The sequence below is a fragment of the Lytechinus variegatus genome, chromosome 19, assembly GCF_018143015.1.
Source record: "Lytechinus variegatus isolate NC3 chromosome 19, Lvar_3.0, whole genome shotgun sequence".
Lineage (NCBI taxonomy): Eukaryota > Metazoa > Echinodermata > Echinoidea > Temnopleuroida > Toxopneustidae > Lytechinus > Lytechinus variegatus.
The window spans coordinates 7357020-7376080 of NC_054758.1; the positions used below are offsets into that span (position 1 = coordinate 7357020).

A 19061-nucleotide genomic window follows, 5' to 3' on the forward strand; every position below is an offset into this window, starting at 1 on the left:
ATGATATGCTGTTATTGCCTACCTCATACAACTAGTGACCCCATATGGGCTCCTGGAGAGCCATCAAGGTCTACAGGACGGTCCTGTGGATGTTTGTGGTCTGATGGAAACAACGATGACAATCATGGTCGATGGGACAGTAGGGCTTGTATTTTTACATTGCCGTACATCTGTGAAAGGTCACAAGGTACTAATTTGGCTATGGTGTATCCAGGGGAAGAGGGGGGGTTCACGGGATGATCCAGGCTGGAAATATTTATATCTCAATAAATAGAGTAAAATTCAGAAAGAAAAATGCTGAAAATTTGATCAAAATTGGATAGCAAATAACAAAGTTATTGAATTTTAGATATTTGCATTATTCCGGTGAAACAGTTCTAGGCATGTCTTTATTAATATTTATTAGGTTGGCTGATGATGTCATATTCCCACTTGTTCTTTTGTATTTTATTATGATATGAAATGAGGTTTATTCAAAATTGTTCTACCAAGAACTAAAACAATTGGATTGACAACTGATTAAGTGCATTGGTTATTTATTGCCGCTACTTATTTCATCATAATGGAGACACATCGTTTACACATGTATGAAAAATGAAACATTCATGATTTCATGTAATGACATAAAAGAAAGGAAAGTGGGGACATCATCAGCCTACCTAATGATTATTCATGACGATGTTCATATAAATGTTTTCACAAATATTTAAGTTAAAAATTCAATAACTTTGCTATTCGATTTGATGAAATTTTCAGCATTTTGCTCTGTGAATTTTACTCTATTTGTATTAGATATAAATATTTTCAGCCCGGACCATCCCTTTAAGGGACTGTGTTGAGTTTGAAAAAAAAAAATTAATAAATGTATAAATTCTCGTTTTTTCCATCTGTCTCTGAGTTCTGATTAGATGGAGTAGTTATTTTTTTTCGAGTAAAAAACAAACTGATGTATGTATTGATTCATCCAGGAACGCGCAATAGATGATATGGTCTTTGAGACCTCAAAACAGATGAAATTTGAAAAAAAGATATAAAGAAGAGGAAAGACCCTTTAGATCCGAGCTTGATGTTCGGTAAAAAAATGCTGGTGTTACTATACCTTTCTCTCGGAATAGATACTTCTTCCATTCTCTTTATCCTTTACAGTCCCATTGACTGGCAGATGGATTGATATTCCCGAAGTACAAAACGTTCGGTATTACTTTTCAACATTCGCAACCGACTATCTCATTGCATATGAATTTTGTCAACAAATTGGTGGACAGCTAGCACAGTTGAAAACATTGAATATTAACGTAAGTTATTTTAGGTTCGGCCTAACATCGCTAGTTAACTATGGTGTTAAAGATTTAATTGTGACTGCTGAAAGTCGCATTTGAAAACCGTATACATATGTAGTTGCCTGTTGTATAAAGCACGTCTTGTCATTATTCAAAATTTTGTTCCTCATTTAGAACATGAAAAAGGGAAAGTGAATGTGTGTGTGTGTGTAATTGAGTTTTATCAGACGTGTATCAATTAGATGTGATTATTTACCTATGATGGGATCGACCTTTAACGTAACGATCCAAAAGACGCTACCAGGGGAACGTTTCATCAATATTTTCATCCGACAAGTTGTCAGATCTGACATCTTTCCATGATTTTGATTGGCTCAGAGGCACTGTTCCTATGGTAACTGTCGGATAAAATGGGACTTATCGGGTATTTCATCCGACAAGTCCTTTCATGAAACGCCCCCCAGGACTCGAACCTCTGCATCAATTTGTAACTTCCCAACATAGCTTGGAAAGCTCCACAACGCCCAGTAGAATGTCGTGTTTTTATTTTTTGTATTTGTTATAATGACAGTTAGCAGTGAGAGCCCACTTTACAACCATTGGAGTCAATGAGTATTGGTTTGGCCTTGATGATCTGAGCAAGGAAGATGTTTTCCGATGGAATGACGGGACATTGTTACAAATGACAGGGTAAGATAAGTCTTTGACACTCTAGGCCTACTATTTCTGTGACGGATGAAGCATATTATACAGTGCGTATCAAAAAAAGTTTACACTTTGAAAAAGCTCTGGGAATTGAAAAATATACAACATGTGGGTAATTTTCTCACGTGTAATCTTGGGTTTGGGTCTCATCTATCCAATGAAAGTAAAAGTTTTGACAGAATGTTACACTTGAGTGAGCGCTGTCCATTTTTGTGAAGCTCGCAGAAATCTGTTTGCGGACAAATTCTTGTTTACACTCTGTGTCAAGAGGAAAGGGCGAAATCAAACTTACCCTGCGAAACATGTTCCTACATTTCCCTTGCACTTTTAGTGGATTAAAATAAAACGGATACATTCAAGCATTTTGTATCAATTTTGGCCACCCAAATTGAAATTTCAACACTTAGTAAGCACAACTTTAACCTTTTGGGGCCAGTTGGATCTGAGGACATAATTGAATCTGAACAAAAGTTTATATCAGACATCTCCAGCATTTTTTGCTAAGTTTTTACCATTTAAAGTGGATTTACATTTAATTTTTAATTTAATTCTTGTTTCTCCACACTTTTTCCATGCTTGACAATGATTAACAAAATAAAAATCAAGCGCAAGCCATTTAATGTACATCACAGCTCAGTGTAAAGCAAATATCGACACGATGGCCTCGGTGTGTGGGGATTGGGGTAGGGTGCAATGCACTCTTCGAAGTGTTTTGGGCAAGGAAACAAGTTTAAAAAACGTAAAAGATATCTTCAAATCAATTTTACTAGCTCAATTCCACGTGGTCTTTATGATTAAGATTTGTTTTTATTCGCATAACTATTTCAAAGTTCTGCGCAAATCATTTTTCACTAACTTTTCAAAAGTAAGTGGTGCTCACTCAAGCGGAAATATTTTTCGACAGTTACATCGTCATTTGCTTAAATGGATCTGTACCAATGTTAAAATGTGGAAATATCTTCAAAATTTTATAAATGTATAATATTACAGGATGTTTTCTAAGTGTAAACTTTTTTTGATACGCACTGTATAAGGGCTAATTAGTCGATGGAACGATGAAAAGATTTGCCTGTAAAGGACTAATATTGGTCACAATCATGAAACTCATTTCCCTGCACACTCAAACGGTTAGGAAAAAACCGGTGCCTGCAAAAATGCAACGAGGGCTGGTCCGGCCGGACAGAGGCCTATGAATCACCCCCCCCCCAAAAAAAAAAAACCCACAATAATAATTGAAGAAATGAAATCAATAGATAGCTAAATAAATGAATAGATAAAAATTAATCATAATATAAATAAAATAAATAGAATAAAATGAAATAGAATAAAGTGAAATGATAAAAATAATCAATACCTGCCCAAGGCATATTGCATAGATGACTTTAAAAATATATAGGCTGTTGAGGTCGTCTAACGCACTTCCGTAAAAACACACACACAACGCAAACAATAGTCCTCCTGAATATTAAAACCATGTATTGCGTTATGAGGTAATAAGTAATAATGCCGTACGACGAGTGAACTGAACACGTTTTAAGGTACGGCCCTCCGCTTCGAAGATGTCCTACTATAAGCAAAAGGTGACGTCTTATACATGTTATATATGTCTTATGCCTTGTATGTGTAATATACCCATTACCTTTGTTCTCCCGAAAAAGGGTCATTGTTTGTAAGCCTGTATAAACTTATAGGGGTGGGTCTATTTATTGGTTAGGGGGGGGGGGGGCGTGACCAGTTGTTTGACCCTCGTAAGCATGCAGGAAAGGAGAATGTTGGGGGCGTTGGAGTTTGACCCCTCCCCTTTTTCTCTGAATAATAACTGCTTATGATACGGGCCCCTGGTGCTCGAGTATGCTGTTTACGGTTCATGAGTAGCCTTTTTTAATACATCCATCTACAGTTACTCTGAATGGCCAGAATGGGGCCCCAATAATTATGTAGGAACCGAACACTGCGTTGAGGAATACGTCAACCACTGGAATGATTTACCATGCAGCGTCTCACCAATCCGTAGATTTGTCTGCGAAAAAATAGAAGGTACGCCGCAGTAAAACGCAATTGCCAACACTTTAATTCAGTCACTCAGAGAAAACCGATCCCAAACCGGTCAAAAGTTTTACATAATGTTCAATATTGACTTGTCTTGAAGTTGGACTCGTTGGTGTGACTCCCACGTAGCACTATAAATTATCTATTAATTTCAAAATATACTTTTGAAAGCCCCGATAGACCTTCCAAAGATGACGTCATTTTTCAACATCGAATATTAGGTTTGGGTTACAGAACAATTCCTCTCTTTCATACTTCATGTTTGCCTTTCAAATTATTTCTTCTATTTTCCCAGTTTGTAGCTATTTCACAGTCACAACAACGAAAGTAATGCCAGACCGAAAAACGTTATAGCCAACGAACGCAAAGGGCACCAACACACGTGTGTCGCTGTCCTACGTTCGTCATGTTTGTTGGTTATGATGTTATTTTCAGGTTTCACGGGCCTAATTACAGCTGGCAGGCAAAATATTTTCATTCGAGACAACCAATTCTCAGTTTTTTTTTAATTTGATATTGCTGATTGACAAAAATGAATGAATATGACTGACAATCTAACACTGATTCTAGAGAGGGTGCTTACTGAAATTCCTTTTTCCGAATTGGAAATATATATCGCCACTTCGGAACTATCTTTTTTATACTGGCGGACGAACTAGGGCCATTTTACTCTCTCAAGTGATATTTGATCATGTCAGGTGTACTCTTCATAAATGTCAATTTATTTTTAAAATGAGCCGATCGAGGTACCCTTTTCTGATCAGATATGGAATGTCAGACATAAATCCTATCCACTGGTAGTAAACATTCAACCCTCGATTTTCCTCCTTATTTTTTAATGAATTTTTTAAAAGTGCCAATTTAACACAAGAGTCTATGGGAAATTAATGAGGCCTGTAATACCTTCAGTGACAAACCGGCCAGCGTTTAGTTTGGAGTCGGTTTTATTATTGTGAGTGACTAAAGACTATGATATGTATTTCTTCTGGTGTCCACATCTTAGCCACAGGGTTCGTTCGTATTGCATTCTTCCAGAAACCTAGAAGAAAACTTACATGACCCTACAAAATGGTGGAGTGGGAGGGAAATTATAATAATTAAATGAATAAATCAAATCAATATCAAATCAATAATAATAAACACAGCAAATATTATGCGCCATCTGTCTAGTAAACTATTCCGAGCTGTGATTTTGATAAACCTTTCCCTTTTTTAAACATTTATTATCATTTGATCAATTGAATACTAAGACACTTTTTCCATACTTTAGAAACTTGTTATTAATTCTTTGTTGAAAATAAGGATCAACATCAACTGACAGGACAGGCAGTTTTAGACTTCTCCCTCTTTGGAAATGATAGATTGAAAGATCAGCCTAGAACAAGTCTTAGCCACAAACTTACCATGTTTCTTAAGCAGTGTAGAAATATGACTGAAAATATTTTACCATGACGACCATGTATTTAAGTTTTATTTTTCCCCATTCATTTCTCTTGACAGTAAAACCTAAATATCTTCTTGCCATGACTTCATCCCCTTTCGGGAGTACCGGGACGTCCCCTAGTTTCTCTTGTATACTCTCAGCTGACAAGACACAGGATACCATAACCTACACGGAGAGAGTAGTTAGACCGAGCCTCACTCCCGAAAGTTATACACTGGACGTCCTGGGCTCAGAAACAACTCATACTGGTGGCTTTACACAGAACCTACCTGATGATACGACGTCAGTTGGTGTTTATAAGTGTTCCAGTACATCTACATCTACTGGTACTTCAACATCTGTAGATGTAACGATTCTTTCACAAGACCGTACGTATACAATTTACATGATTCATTTTCGATGATATCAGTGTCCAAGTATTACGAACTTGAGTTAGAGCGGAGGCGCCATGGACCCTTTTCCCCAGAAAACCAATTGCAGATATCTGTAATTCCCTTGACAGAAATTAATTATTAGGGACAACAATCGTACCTTGCTGTCCTCATCAACGTCTTTGCTATCACATCATTATTAATCCATTAAATTCCAGGACATTTTCAACCAAGAGACGGTCGCCTCACCAAAACAGTTTATCCCGGTGAAGACATCACGCTCTCAGTGTCTACCATTGATAGGTATTTATCAGGATCGGATGAAATCCGTTGGAGCACCTTCTCAAACCTTGCTGAAGGATCTCTGTCTCCAGGTGGAGATGGAACTCTAACCTATACTATTCGTTCAGCAACTAAGAGAAATGCAGATATCTACGGGACATTCCAGAGTAATATGCTGGATAATCGTCTTTACAGCTTGATTCGCGTCATAGTTAGTGGTAAGATGTCCTTTGCTTTATGCTCAATCTTCTTTTTTTGTACTGAATACTTTTTAAATAACGAAATGAGAACATATTACTTTGTAAGCAGCGTGTAGGCTGCCTGGTAACGTAAATGAACCCCGTGACGTTATTGGTTTTCAGTGGTAAATAGATAGCAGTGTGTAATATCACCGTCGGCTTCGTGTTTTCGAAATACGCGAAATCGTTCCCTTCCGTCCAAGCCACGTCCTTGCTAATTTTAGGCCCGGAGTTTAGGTTGCGTATTATTTCATTTCTTTGAATACTTTTAACTGTTTTGACAACGTTTTTATGACGATCCTGGTCTCTGAGCAAGCCTCGGGGAAGTGAAATACTCCATTGCAATACTATTAGTTCTCGGTTAGACGATCCTCTTGGTCTGTAGTAGGCCTACATTTGAATCATACATATCTATTAAAAAAAGGAATTTCCCCGAATATTAAAAGAGTTGAAGTACTTGTATATATGTGGATGGCATATTGACATCTTATTACCCAAAATGGCATGTCTGAGTCAATCATGTTAATGGATGTATATTTTTAAAGATTGTCCACGTGGCCGATGGAACCTACCGTTATGTGATCGTCTGTGTGATAACTGCTACAATGGAGGAATCTGTCACCCTCAATCAGGAACGTGTATATGTCCTCCAGGATTCAGGGACAAGAATTGTCTCACTGGTGAGTAATTCATTCAGATTTCTGATGGAGGAATATTACGGAGCCTTTAAAAAGTGCCAACGACTTGACGACTTGGCGAGATACTTTATCTTGCCATGTTGACATTTAACCTTTAATAAGTCGAATTGGCGAGATAACGTATCTCGCCATGTCGACATACAAACTTTTATAAGTCGACTTGGCGAGATTAAACGTATCTCGCCAAGTCGACATAATGTTATCATGTCGACATGGCAAGATAAAGTATCTCGCCAAGTCGTCAAGTCGATGGCACTTACAGGCTCCTTAGAATATCGAACATTTTTCTATTATAATAATGGAAGTCCGAGCTTGAATCCCCGGTCAGCGCACTTTTTCCCGTGAGAAAGGCATTTATTCCGCTATTCTTTAATTTATCCTACATACAAACAAATGGTAATGCTATTCGCATTCTTGATAACTATGTGTGCACTTGGCTTAACAAATACTGTTTTTTTCAATTCACTTTTTTTTTAGTTTTGCCACATGGCCTGAGACAGAAATGTTCCGAATTGAGTGTGCGCTTGACCGGATTCTTTCATTCGACAGCTCAATATGAAATCTTTTTTTTTAAGAATTTAATTTATTTGGACATGGATAGATCTATGTATAGCAGACGGAATAAATCAAGTTTAGAATCGAGTTGTAGAGTAGTTACGCATAATTGCCTTTTTTAAAAAAAATAATTGTTATTAACCAGCATGCGGTAAACACCGTTTTGGATGGGATTGTGAACTTGAATGTGGTGCTGGTAATGTTCTGGATGCTTGCAGTGGAAGTCAGATCTGCCTACCCGATCCTTATGGATGCAACTGCCTCTCTGGTTACACAGGAATATACTGCGATGAACGTAAGAATTATCAAGTGATTTCCATTAGCCTACATAATGAAGACATAGCATGCGTGTCTCTGGTGACAGTTTAACAGTACAATAGTTGTTGCATTAGGTAACTTTTTACAGGCTCTTACCTTAAACAATACAAAAACAAAACAAAAAGAATGATGTAGTTTCTGTAAAATTTATATGTACATACATGCATAAATACATCGCACTCGAACAAAAACCCTCACAATCTTACACTACTAGGTGCTTGAAGATTGACGGATTTTTTTTTTTACATACTTTATGTCGGGGGGGAGGGGGTTCTTATGCCATACAGCAAATCGTTTAGTCCTGCTGGCAACTGCTGGGTAAAAATGAGTTTTTCTCCTAACCTCACGCTTTTAGAACTTTCTTTGAAGATTTGAATTAGCGCCGCCCACATTAGTGTCCAACAAATCCTTCAATTTTAATTTCAATGCGCCCAAAAGGATTTAGATCTTTGTTTGAAAGAATTTTTCCTCTAGAAAATCAAAGAATATCATACATTCAATTGAAAAAAAAGCATCCGAGTTCTTTTTCGTGTTTTAAGAATGTACTCCAGGAAAGTTTGGTGTTGACTGCCTTCAAGATTGTCACTGTGCTGGAGGGATACCATGTGATGCTTTCACTGGAAGATGTGAAGGAAGCTGCGAGGATGGTTGGTCAGGAGAAGGTTGCCAAGGTATGCACAGCTCTAGCTCCTAGCTCTAGCCCCACCATTTCAAACACACACGCTCACACCTCATACACACGCACACAACCCTCACACACAGTTTGTTGTTGACTGCCTTCAAGGCTGTCATTGTGCTGGAGGGATACCATGTGATGCTGTCACTGGAAGACGTGAAGAAGGCTGTGAGGGGGGGGGGGGGTTGGTGAGAAGGTTTTCAAGGTATTTTATAGTTATCCTAGCCCTCGCACACACACATATACCACCCTCACGCGCGCACACACGTAGGATCCCCATCCATCTTCATCTTTCTCACACTCTAAAAATTGAAAAGTGTACTCTGAGACAACAATTAAATTAAAAATAGATTTCAAATAATTATAAATACACACACACACACGCATCCTCACACACATATATATATGTGGTGGCGGTGTGTGGGTGTGTGTGTGTGAAGGTTTATGTGCATTTACATATTCAACAAAACATCAATCAACACTTTTGTATGTCTAAATACCTTTATCATATTTGAAATATATTTTTTGGAAAATAATAGAAGGAAATTTTAAAACAAGTAAAGCATAAAAATAATAAATACATGTAGGACAATCATATCATCACAAAGAACAAGGTCAATTCGTTTAAAGTTAAATCTAACAGAGCACTGACATGCATGGTGATCGATGCTGTCATTAATATTTTGTAGCATCAATATTACATTTACCTACCTATAGTGAATTCTATCATTTTGTAGTTCCAAATGTCTGCCCTAGTGGATTCATCGGGATAAATTGCACGGAGTTCTGCAACTGTCCTGAATTGACAGAATGTGAGATGGATTCAGGATTCTGTACTTCAACACAAGGACAATGTGAGATTGGATATGTTGCTGAATCTCCAGAAACACCTGACCGATGTTCTACTTGTAAGATCTTTCAGCTTTAATACAGATAAATTAATCTTTGAACTTATTAACAGTGTTAACTGAAAAAGAAAACCCAGAAAAATATTATGATTGATGCGTTATTTCGACGTGAACTACAAATGGATTTTCGAAAAGTGTCCCAAATATTTATCACCGATAATGAACTTTCTGTTCATTTAAATAGCTTTACATAATTCTTCTCCTAGCGTTGGTAAACTTTTATATTCAAACACTATGTTCATTCTATTCGTTCAGAAACGCAGAATTAAAGTTTATTAGGGGTTTGAAGTACATTTTTCAGTCGTTTTTACTGGTACAAAATTATATATTTTTTTTTATTCAAAGGACCCATTTTCAACCATCCATGTTTTTTTGCAATGCAAGATACACTTTCTTGAATACAAGTAGATAAAAGCATATCAAAAGTTGCTCGTGTAAACAGACGATATCAAATCATTTTCATCCTTTTTTTTCAAACGCTTGCATCTTCGAAAAAATGATATTTAATCCGTTGATCTATATCCATTTACATCTTGTAGTTTCTGGATGTTTTGACTCTTGTTCGAAAACATGCCATTGTGCTGGTGGTTTTGAAGACTGCGACCAAGAGACCGGGATGTGCTCATCATGCCACCCTCGTTGGATGGGAGACAATTGTCAAATAGGTCAGTAACGAAATCGCTTGTATACCTTCTATCTGCCCCCCCCCCCAAAAAAAAAAGAAGACGTAGAATATTTCTCAGTCAACAATTTGTGGATGCATAGACCTGCATGATCTAGGAACAAAATAAAGAGGTTTTTTTCTAAGAATAAATATGATAAAGAGGCCGAATCCCCGAGAGAGATGGCTAGCTTTGCATTTATAGTTTCCTTGTATAATGGCAGTAATTCGAATGCCTTGGAAACCTGAATGTTTTATATGAATATGATAAAGATGGGATGGTAGAATGTATGTTGGATACATTGCACTACAAAAACATTGACATCTCGACTTTTAAAATTTTATTAGTGGAAATCATCAACTATTATACATTTGTGCATTTATTGCATCAACTTGCTATATTACTGTAATTCTAAGAATTGTTACATTCTTTGTTCCTTCAAGATCGTTTTACCGTCACAAGAGAAAAGACGAACCCAGGAATCGCGATCTTTTCCTGTACATTTTCTCGTGATTCAACGGAAAACGCCTTCTTCGTCAGAGCAAGTATAGGAGACTTGTCTCCCCAAAGTTTGGTAAACGAGCAGGGGGCTGATACTCCAGCCGAACAGCTTTCAGTACAATCAAACTTTACCTTGTTCTCCGACGACATTCAAACTCAAACCATCTATTGTTATGTTGGGGATTCAACGACCGGTGCTGTATATGCTCACGTCAGCCTTCCGCCAACGGGTTCATTCGGTATGTCGTTCAATAATTAAGCTTTTGTTTAAAGAAATATCTGTTGCACTTTTTCTGTTAATTTTGTTTCAGAATATGAAACAATTGAAAATGAAACTATAGGACATGAATGGAAAACTGTGTGAAGAAAATTTGATTGTGTAAGTCGAAAGAGAGAACACATAATGAAACTATAACATTCTTGTACAATTTTCAGTTCTGCCAGTGTTGAGAAATCAGCCTCGAATTGTAGATCTAGGCTCTAACCACGTGGTAATTGCTTGGGATTCCTGGAACCCTGACGTTGACGTTGGTGATGGTCCTATCATCGGGTACAGTGTCTATGTTAGTACAAGTACCTTTGTAGCAGCGTCGGGTGTTCCATTGGAATCATCAGGGACTTCGTCTTCGAGGAAAAGAAGAGGATCACTGAAATATTCATTTCACCTCATTTCAACGGAAAGAAATGGTAACGGCAAAGTGGGCCTACAAACGATCAAGGATGGAATCTCACTTAATATTTCATCTCGGAAGAAGAGACAGGGAAATAGAGACAGCCCGCTGATGCACAAGATTACGGGACTAGATCAAAGTCAGTCGTACGAAATTCGGATTTCAGCAGTTCGTGAGGGACTGAAGGGCGAAGGAGAGACGGGACCAGCTTTGAGTTTCACCACTCTCGAGGTACTTTCAGGTGAGTCGACCCGGGGGGGGGGGGGGCAATGCTGACACATGCGTGACCAGATTATTTCCAAACACCCCCTCCCCCAAACGAGTTTTTCTCTGTGCACTAACTCCCTAAACAAGTTTTTCGCGGGCTTTATTTACACATTTTGGCCCCTAAACAAGTTGTCGCCAGAATATGACCTCAAGAATACAAAATTCAGCAGCTAGGCTTATTGCTAAACGTCGTTCACGTGAGTTTGTCCCTCCACTGCTAAGGGAGCTTCATATGCTAAGGGTTCGTGAACGGATTGATTTTAAGATCCTCTTGCTTACTTTCCAATGTTTGATAAAATCAGCTCCAGTCTATCTTCAACAGTTAACATCAGAATACTCACCCTCCCACAACTTGCGCGCTTGCAAAAAATCACTCTTAGATATTCCTGCCATCAAGACCCAGTCTTATGGTTCCCCATCTTTTAATTCGGCATCCCCTCAACTTTGGAACAACCTACCTCAGAGCATAAAACAAGCAGACTCAACTGACAAATTCAAATCTATGTTAAAAACTCACCTTTTCGTTAAATAGATCGTCCTTAGCATATGCAGCTTCAACTGTCTACTTCCAACTGTCAACATGTATAATTTAATTTTAGCTGAAATTTCTTGTCTTTCTATCTATTTTCCTTAAACCATTCAGAGGACGATTGTTCTGTACTAAAGACGTTATATCTTCAATCGCTGTTTAATTAATCAACGCAGGCCCGAAATTTTTTTTTTTTCTTCTGAATGGATTGCATCATGGGTGCATAATCTGAAGGAAAGGTGCATTTACTTGGACGAAAAGGCTAGTTAGGGTGTCAAGAACGTATCATTCTCAGATGAAATTCATTGATTTATCAGGCAAAAAGTTACTTTTGGGTGTTTCTTATTATTTCCCTTTTGCTAGTTGGCACCTGGGGGGGGGGGGTGGTTGGTCGGATGTAGCCCAAATCTGTAAAGTTATAGTCTGCAATATTGTATTAATTCTACTGTCACTCTTTTCATTTGATAGAACCAACCCTTGGCTCTTCTGCTATTGGACTAATCGTTGGTGGCGCTATAGGTGGAATAGTCATCCTTCTGTTGATTGCTAATATTGTGATCATACTTTTTAAAAGAAGGTATTTGATCCGTCTCTTCATTTTCTTTTAAAATATTGATCATTAAAAAAAAAGATCAGAAAGATTAAATATTTCGTACATTAATCATCATTTCTGCACTAGCATTTTAAACATGTAGAAAATAGACGAGATGGTTGTTAAACACCAAGGACTTATTGATGAATGATATAAAAAGTAATATTAATATTCAATATTATTAATATTAATATAATTGTTAGACTTTTTGCGGTGATTGCAATAAATCCTCTTAAAAGAGACAGAGTTCCAGAAAGAAAAGCCATAGAGGTTGTGGTAATAGCATTTCACATGGTAGTACGTACAGTAATAAAAAGGGGAAAAATAAGCTATTAGAAGATTGACTTTAATGAAAAAGAAAATATACGTCATCATACTACCAGATAAAATCGCCTGTAATGTACCTGCAATTGCCATTTTCACATTAAAAAAACGACAACATGTAATTGTGATTTTGTGGTATATTTTAAATGAATGTACGATGAATGGGGGGGGGGGGGACTGCCATTGACGCGTGGATACCATGCGTGACCAAAAGAACACGTAAAAGGATTTCTTTTCCAAGAGTAATAAATGTGACAAAAACACCGAAATAATGAAAAGGGTATATATTTTACTAGGCAAAATCCGTGTTTGTTTACGGTCCAAATTGCGAGGGTATAGAAAGACTAAAAAGTTGTTTTGCCCCCAACACTACGTGTTTAGGGTCCGATTTGAGCTTGACGATGAACAAATGAAACTTGAACAACATTGAATGATTGTCACAATTCGTCTGATAAGCTTTTTTTAAATTATTATTACTATTATTGATATAATTTCTACCATTAGGTCTGTTAGGGAGCTACCAAATGGAAACCAGGACATCATGAACAATGCTTTCGACATTGGTGACTACGATGGTATGGCAAGACTAATTACCTCTCATACAATTCAAATTTTGATATTAATACAAATGGTTTGAATGAATATCATTATTTTGAGAATTTTATTTATTCTCAATATACATTTTTTTTTTTGGGGGGGGGGGGTGACCTGGGTCTGATAACTCTCCTTTAATATTTTTTTTACTATGACCATTGAAGCATTACCCACATTCCTTCATTGACCATAATCTATGTGGAAGCGTCGTGGTGTGGCGTTTCTGACTCTCGCCTCGTAATCGGAGGGTAGTGTGTTCGAATCCCACCATTGCCAAGCGTCCTTTGACAAGGCATCAATCCACACTTTGTCACTCTCCACCCAAGTGTTAAATGGGTACCCCGTACATGCCGTAGGGTGTGAAAGACTATATAGTATGCCCAGCAATTGAAATCTTGTTGGAATGCTCCCCAGGGAGTGGAGAAAGTGCATACTTTGTATAGGGGCATGCCAGGATCCGGTGACAGGGGTAATAATTATCTTTAATGCGCTCAGAGAAGACGTTCGGATGTATTAAGCGTTATATAGAAGCGGATTAATACTATTCTTATAATTCTTACTTTTTACTGGTACATGATATCCTTCCATTTAAAACAGATGAATAATGAAAACCACCTGTTTTTGTTTGATTTGATCAGTAATTGACATGCATTTCCTCGTTTACGATGTAGGCCTACTGAACGTATTTCTTTTACACTAAAGTGTCTTTATATATACCCTACATTATTCGAACTGTTATTCTTTTGATTTATTCAAATCATGTTTATTTCTTCTCCACCAGATAACGTTCTGCAAGCCAATGAGATTGAGCATGGCTACGCAGAACCTAATCAGTAGTGGTCGTGAGGTGAATCCTTTTCCAAATGGAGGATGGTTTGCAGATTTTACAAAATATAAGTATAGGTCTATGTAAGCTCTTGTCTCATGATTTTGCTTTGGTTTTACTCTTCGTAAAAAGCCCAGGATTAGGTTTGATAAATTCATTATTATTATTTTACAGATTCATTTCATATTTCACGTAATGAAATGAAAAAGAAAGCGAGTGGATGACTTCATCAGTCTCTTCATTTGTTTACTGACCAGTGCTGGCCGCACAGAAACGTTATTAGCCTAACGGAGAGCCAACAGTAAGCCCAGTCACATCTTTCGGATTGTGATGTCAAAACATTTAGTTCGATGTGTAAGTAAATAAAGTAATGCATTGTTGTGACATTAGCCATCGGTGCCACATTACCGGTTGTAACAGGGCCTCTGATAGCGCATTGATAGCGCTAACAACGTTTCTGTGCGGCCAGTACGGGATGGGTACAGAGGATTTTTTTTCTTTTGTAAATTTTTTGTAAAAAATCCATTAGACAGCCATAATGGCCAAAAATCAAACGGCCGGGTATTAAAGTGAAGTTTAAGCTAACAAGCCTGCCAATTATTCCCATGGTTTCTTTCAAAGTACAAAGCTACCAGGAAATTAACCAAGTGATAAAGATCACTTGATCTTTATGGCATCCCTAAGAGGATGTCATTTTGTTTCTATGGAATATAGAGTACCGAGGTGTGACGTCGATCACTGTCATGACAACGAACCGGTTAATTCTAAACAGAGTCGCATCTGACGATCGTCTATACAAATTTGTATTTGCAAAAGCTACCATCATTCTGAGGCTGCAAGTGATGAAATTCCGTTAGCAGCCATTTTCTCCAATGAGAAACACGCTCCAGTTTCATTTGTTTAGAACCAGGCCGCCATGACACCATGGCAACTGACGTCATCGCTTCGGTACTCTATAGGGGTTATATAACACGATACATATCTGACCTCTTGATAGGGCCTAGTCTTCATTATTTCCTTCCTTCTTTTCTTTTTCATCACTTTCCCCTCTGTTATTTTTTCACGACTTTCACAAGCATAGGGAGACAATTGCCTCTCGCAGCGACGTCCCTGGTATACGGGTATATATATGGTCGGGTATCCTAATGCTGTCTTCCCAAACCTATGCACAATGCAACGGGGTTGTAAAAATTGGAATGAAACTAATATTCTTTATCTGCGGTTCTGTTACGGCACATATTAGTAAATTACACATTTGGAAATGTCTATCACTTGTGTGATTTCTTGGTAGCTTCATTCTTTGGAATCAAATTTGGCCTGCTTTTGTCTAGCTCACACTCCACTAACCGGTCGTTTATTTCTTTTTACTGAAGGCTGCCCATAAACATATTCAAACTAATAGATAGGAAATGAAGAAAAAAAAACACACCATTATTGCTTAGGTTGGTTTTATTTGCCAATCAAATAAAACCACCATTTCATTTCAGTTTGATTGAACTTTACGGCAAATCAAAGGCAAATGTACATCTTAGGCTATAATCATTGTTACCAAGGATATAAGTTTTCACTTATATTCCAGATTCATTATTATCATCCAATAATTATTGGATAATTATTATCCAATAATTATATTATCAACCAATAATCATACTAGCATCCAATAATCATATTATCATCGAATGATTATATTACCATCCAATGATTATATTATCATCCAATAATATATCATCATCGAATAACTATACTGGATGGCGTTATTTCATGAAATACCAGAAATATACCTAGGGCCAATATTCCAATCATCTGCGATTCGTTAGAATATTTTCCCGAACTCTTGGAATATTCCTTGTAATTCATTCTGAGCCCTCCAATACAATATAACTATTTAATATTTTCAAGTTAATAAGCATGATAAAGTGAAATGACAAAATGAACACATGTTTGTTAAAGGGTATAATAGGAAGCTTAATCATTACTCGTTTAGGTTTTCAACCTACCATTGTCTCACAGTGATGAAAATTTCCAAAGTTATACCTATTTTATAAAAAGATGGTATTAAATTATTTTCCAATTATCAGCCTATTCAATAAGCTCATGTTTTTGAAAATATTATAAAGAGTGGTTTACAAAAGATTAGACAAATTAATAACTCGCTACAATTTACTCAATAACGACCAATACGGATTCAGGAATTTCATTCTACTGAATGTTATTTATCGTAAATATACTTTTAAACAAACTTTACCATTGTCGGATTAGTGGTACTTGCTTAGACTTGTTCGGTAGTTAACTTTCTTGCTGTGATGTATATAATTATGTTAATATGCTATCAGTTTTTGTTTTGTTTTATGAATGATTTTTATCTGAACCATGCTATGATATTTAAGGTACGCTCGACACATATTTTGTTTATGCTTAGTTCCTATATGTATCGTTATTATTAATGTAACACTATATTCTATTAATTCACATTTTGTTATACAACGGTGAAAATAAAACAAAATATTCATCAACCTAATGCGGTAAGAAGCTTCGATGCTATTAGTACACCAACATTGTTAGGGTATTATGTCATTATTTAGTATGTACCGTATATTAAACCCAATAGGTCAGTTCGTAGTTCCATTCTGCGCATGATAAGAAGGTCATTGGTTTTAAAGTGACACAGTGGTTTAATACTTAATGAGATAAGGTCCAACTTTGATGTATTGATTATTTATGTAACCTTTTGAATTGTGTTTTTCATTACATCCACGAAAAACATCAAAAAGAACCACCACTAGCGACTGGTACTTCACGGTTGGCAAAGTACATTGTTTTAACAACTGTTAATGCATTCGATATAGAAATGCAACAAATACCTTCCTAGAGTGTTCACTGGTGTGCTATTTTAGCTACCTGGTCAATTCAATTTCTTTATCCTGCTATGTAAGGCATGCTTACGTAATATCTTACTTTGAAATCTGCATATCATAATGAAAGAAATAAATGGCCTTTTGACCAAAATTGCCCTTTTCCTAGATTAAAAAATCGCTTCCCCAACCAGGAAAAATTAACGACGACCAAATATTATAATAGAATAGAAATAGAAAATAAGAAAAAAATGAATTTTTCCAATGCGAAAATAATACCTACCGAATTGAGGCACTCTCCGCGATTCGAAATTAACAATATCTGTTGTCAGTATATGAATATTAGTACAGTACAATAGTAATCAACCTAATGACGTCATATTCAGACACATCATTGCCCATGTGGTAGATCTGTTATAACAGTTAATCGTTGGGCGGATACAAACACGAAGGGTTTAATATACATGTAAATTTATCACAAGCAGGATCTAAAATCGAAGCAATTTGGTTTGACTTTATTAAGCCTCTCTGAAAGTAGAATGAAACACTTCAAAAATAATTCATACAAGATATAGATAAAAGATATAAAACAAGCAAACGGATCAATGAAAGTTTGACGAAGGTTGGACGAATTATAAGAAAATTGCATTTTTCAGCATTTGAAAATTTAAATCACTAAATGATACAGTATGTAGATCGTCTCATAAGCAAATTTGTGATGTCTCACACCTCAGACTTTCCCATTATTTCACTTAAATTTTCTCCGCTTTCTATTCTATCGCAAGGTTAGGTGTTCTTGTGTATGAGAGGACGTGTAACAAAGGTTTCACAACATTATATTCTTCATAAATTGCTATCAAGAATGCGATGAAATGAGTTTTTGGTTACATTTTCAGTGTCCAGAGGGGGTCTGCATGTGTGCTGTGACTGGCATCGCAGATTTTGTTTGTATATGGCCAGCAGGATGATCCCCATTCCATTAATGATCTCAACATTCAAATGTCCATAACTTTCGAATTGTCTGTCATATTTTACTCAAAGCCTCGTTAGTCCCCTTGTTCTGCTTTTTCAAAATTCTTTATTAAAAAAAATCTGCTCCCGCACGACCTTAACTTTCTTCAGGGGTTTTATTTAGTTTAAGTAGAACAGATTTTTGTGGTCCCAAAATGACTAATGATGCATAATATAAAACCAGTTATCATTAAAAAAAACCCATCAAACTGTTCCATTCATGTTTTCTTTTTTGGATGCTTCACTCTCTACCGTCGGGTTATCGATACCTCCATTCGCTGCTTCCTCAGTCCCATTCAGCGTTACCGATCTACGGGATTTACAGCAGTATGCTTTCTCCTGCCATCTTTCGGGCATCAGCATAATGAGGAATCCAAAAACGATGAGAATCGTGCCTCCGATCTTCCAAGAACCGAATCCCCTCCCTCGGAAAATGAGATCGACCACTGAGCGCAATAAAAAAAATATGAATATGAAATAACAGAGGTTGGAACAAATGAATAATCACCATTTTTTTTATGCTGCAAAATATGTCTCGGGAGCAAAGCATTAATGCCCGCTCCAGTCTCACACATAAATTTTGTAGTATATATATTTCGTTTTGGGGCAATTTCAGATATGCCTTATGGTAGTTTATCTTCAGCGGAGTGCACTTCTGCACCCCGCCCCGCCCCCAATAGTTAAATGTTTGGCTCCGATCTTCATTT

At 36.9% G+C, this 19061-nt stretch overlaps 2 protein-coding genes across 3 annotated transcripts in view; one reads left to right on the top strand and one right to left on the bottom strand.

Moving 5' to 3' along the window:
• On the top strand, nucleotides 1-17255 carry LOC121406246. Its single transcript, XM_041597265.1, has 16 exons — nucleotides 1-187; nucleotides 1147-1295; nucleotides 1852-1970; nucleotides 3886-4022; nucleotides 5535-5846; nucleotides 6068-6349; nucleotides 6916-7050; nucleotides 7769-7918; nucleotides 8481-8612; nucleotides 9355-9525; nucleotides 10065-10190; nucleotides 10631-10927; nucleotides 11124-11600; nucleotides 12624-12732; nucleotides 13576-13646; nucleotides 14447-17255. Exons 1-16 carry the CDS (start codon nucleotides 1-3, stop codon nucleotides 14500-14502), a joined length of 2910 nt encoding a protein of 969 aa, XP_041453199.1. The 3' UTR covers nucleotides 14503-17255.
• LOC121405730 (putative thiamine transporter SLC35F3) overlaps nucleotides 15932-19061 on the bottom strand; it is a 17545-nt gene continuing 14415 nt past the window's right edge. For both annotated transcript variants that reach the window (XM_041596673.1, XM_041596674.1), the window contains exon 7: nucleotides 15932-18800. In XM_041596673.1, the coding sequence (XP_041452607.1) occupies nucleotides 18559-18800 (242 nt within the window). In that variant the 3' untranslated portion in view covers nucleotides 15932-18558. The remainder of the gene's footprint in view (nucleotides 18801-19061) is intronic.

Bases quoted from the DNA above. Each gene is read 5' to 3' on its own strand.
- LOC121406246 (XM_041597265.1), top strand. From the start codon at position 1: ATGATATGCTGTTATTGCCTACCTCATACAACTAGTGACCCCATATGG. The intron at 7,919-8,480 runs GTAAGAATTATC...TCGTGTTTTAAG, and splicing joins AGGAATATACTGCGATGAAC to AATGTACTCCAGGAAAGTTT. The intron at 10,928-11,123 runs GTATGTCGTTCA...TACAATTTTCAG, and splicing joins TCCGCCAACGGGTTCATTCG to TTCTGCCAGTGTTGAGAAAT.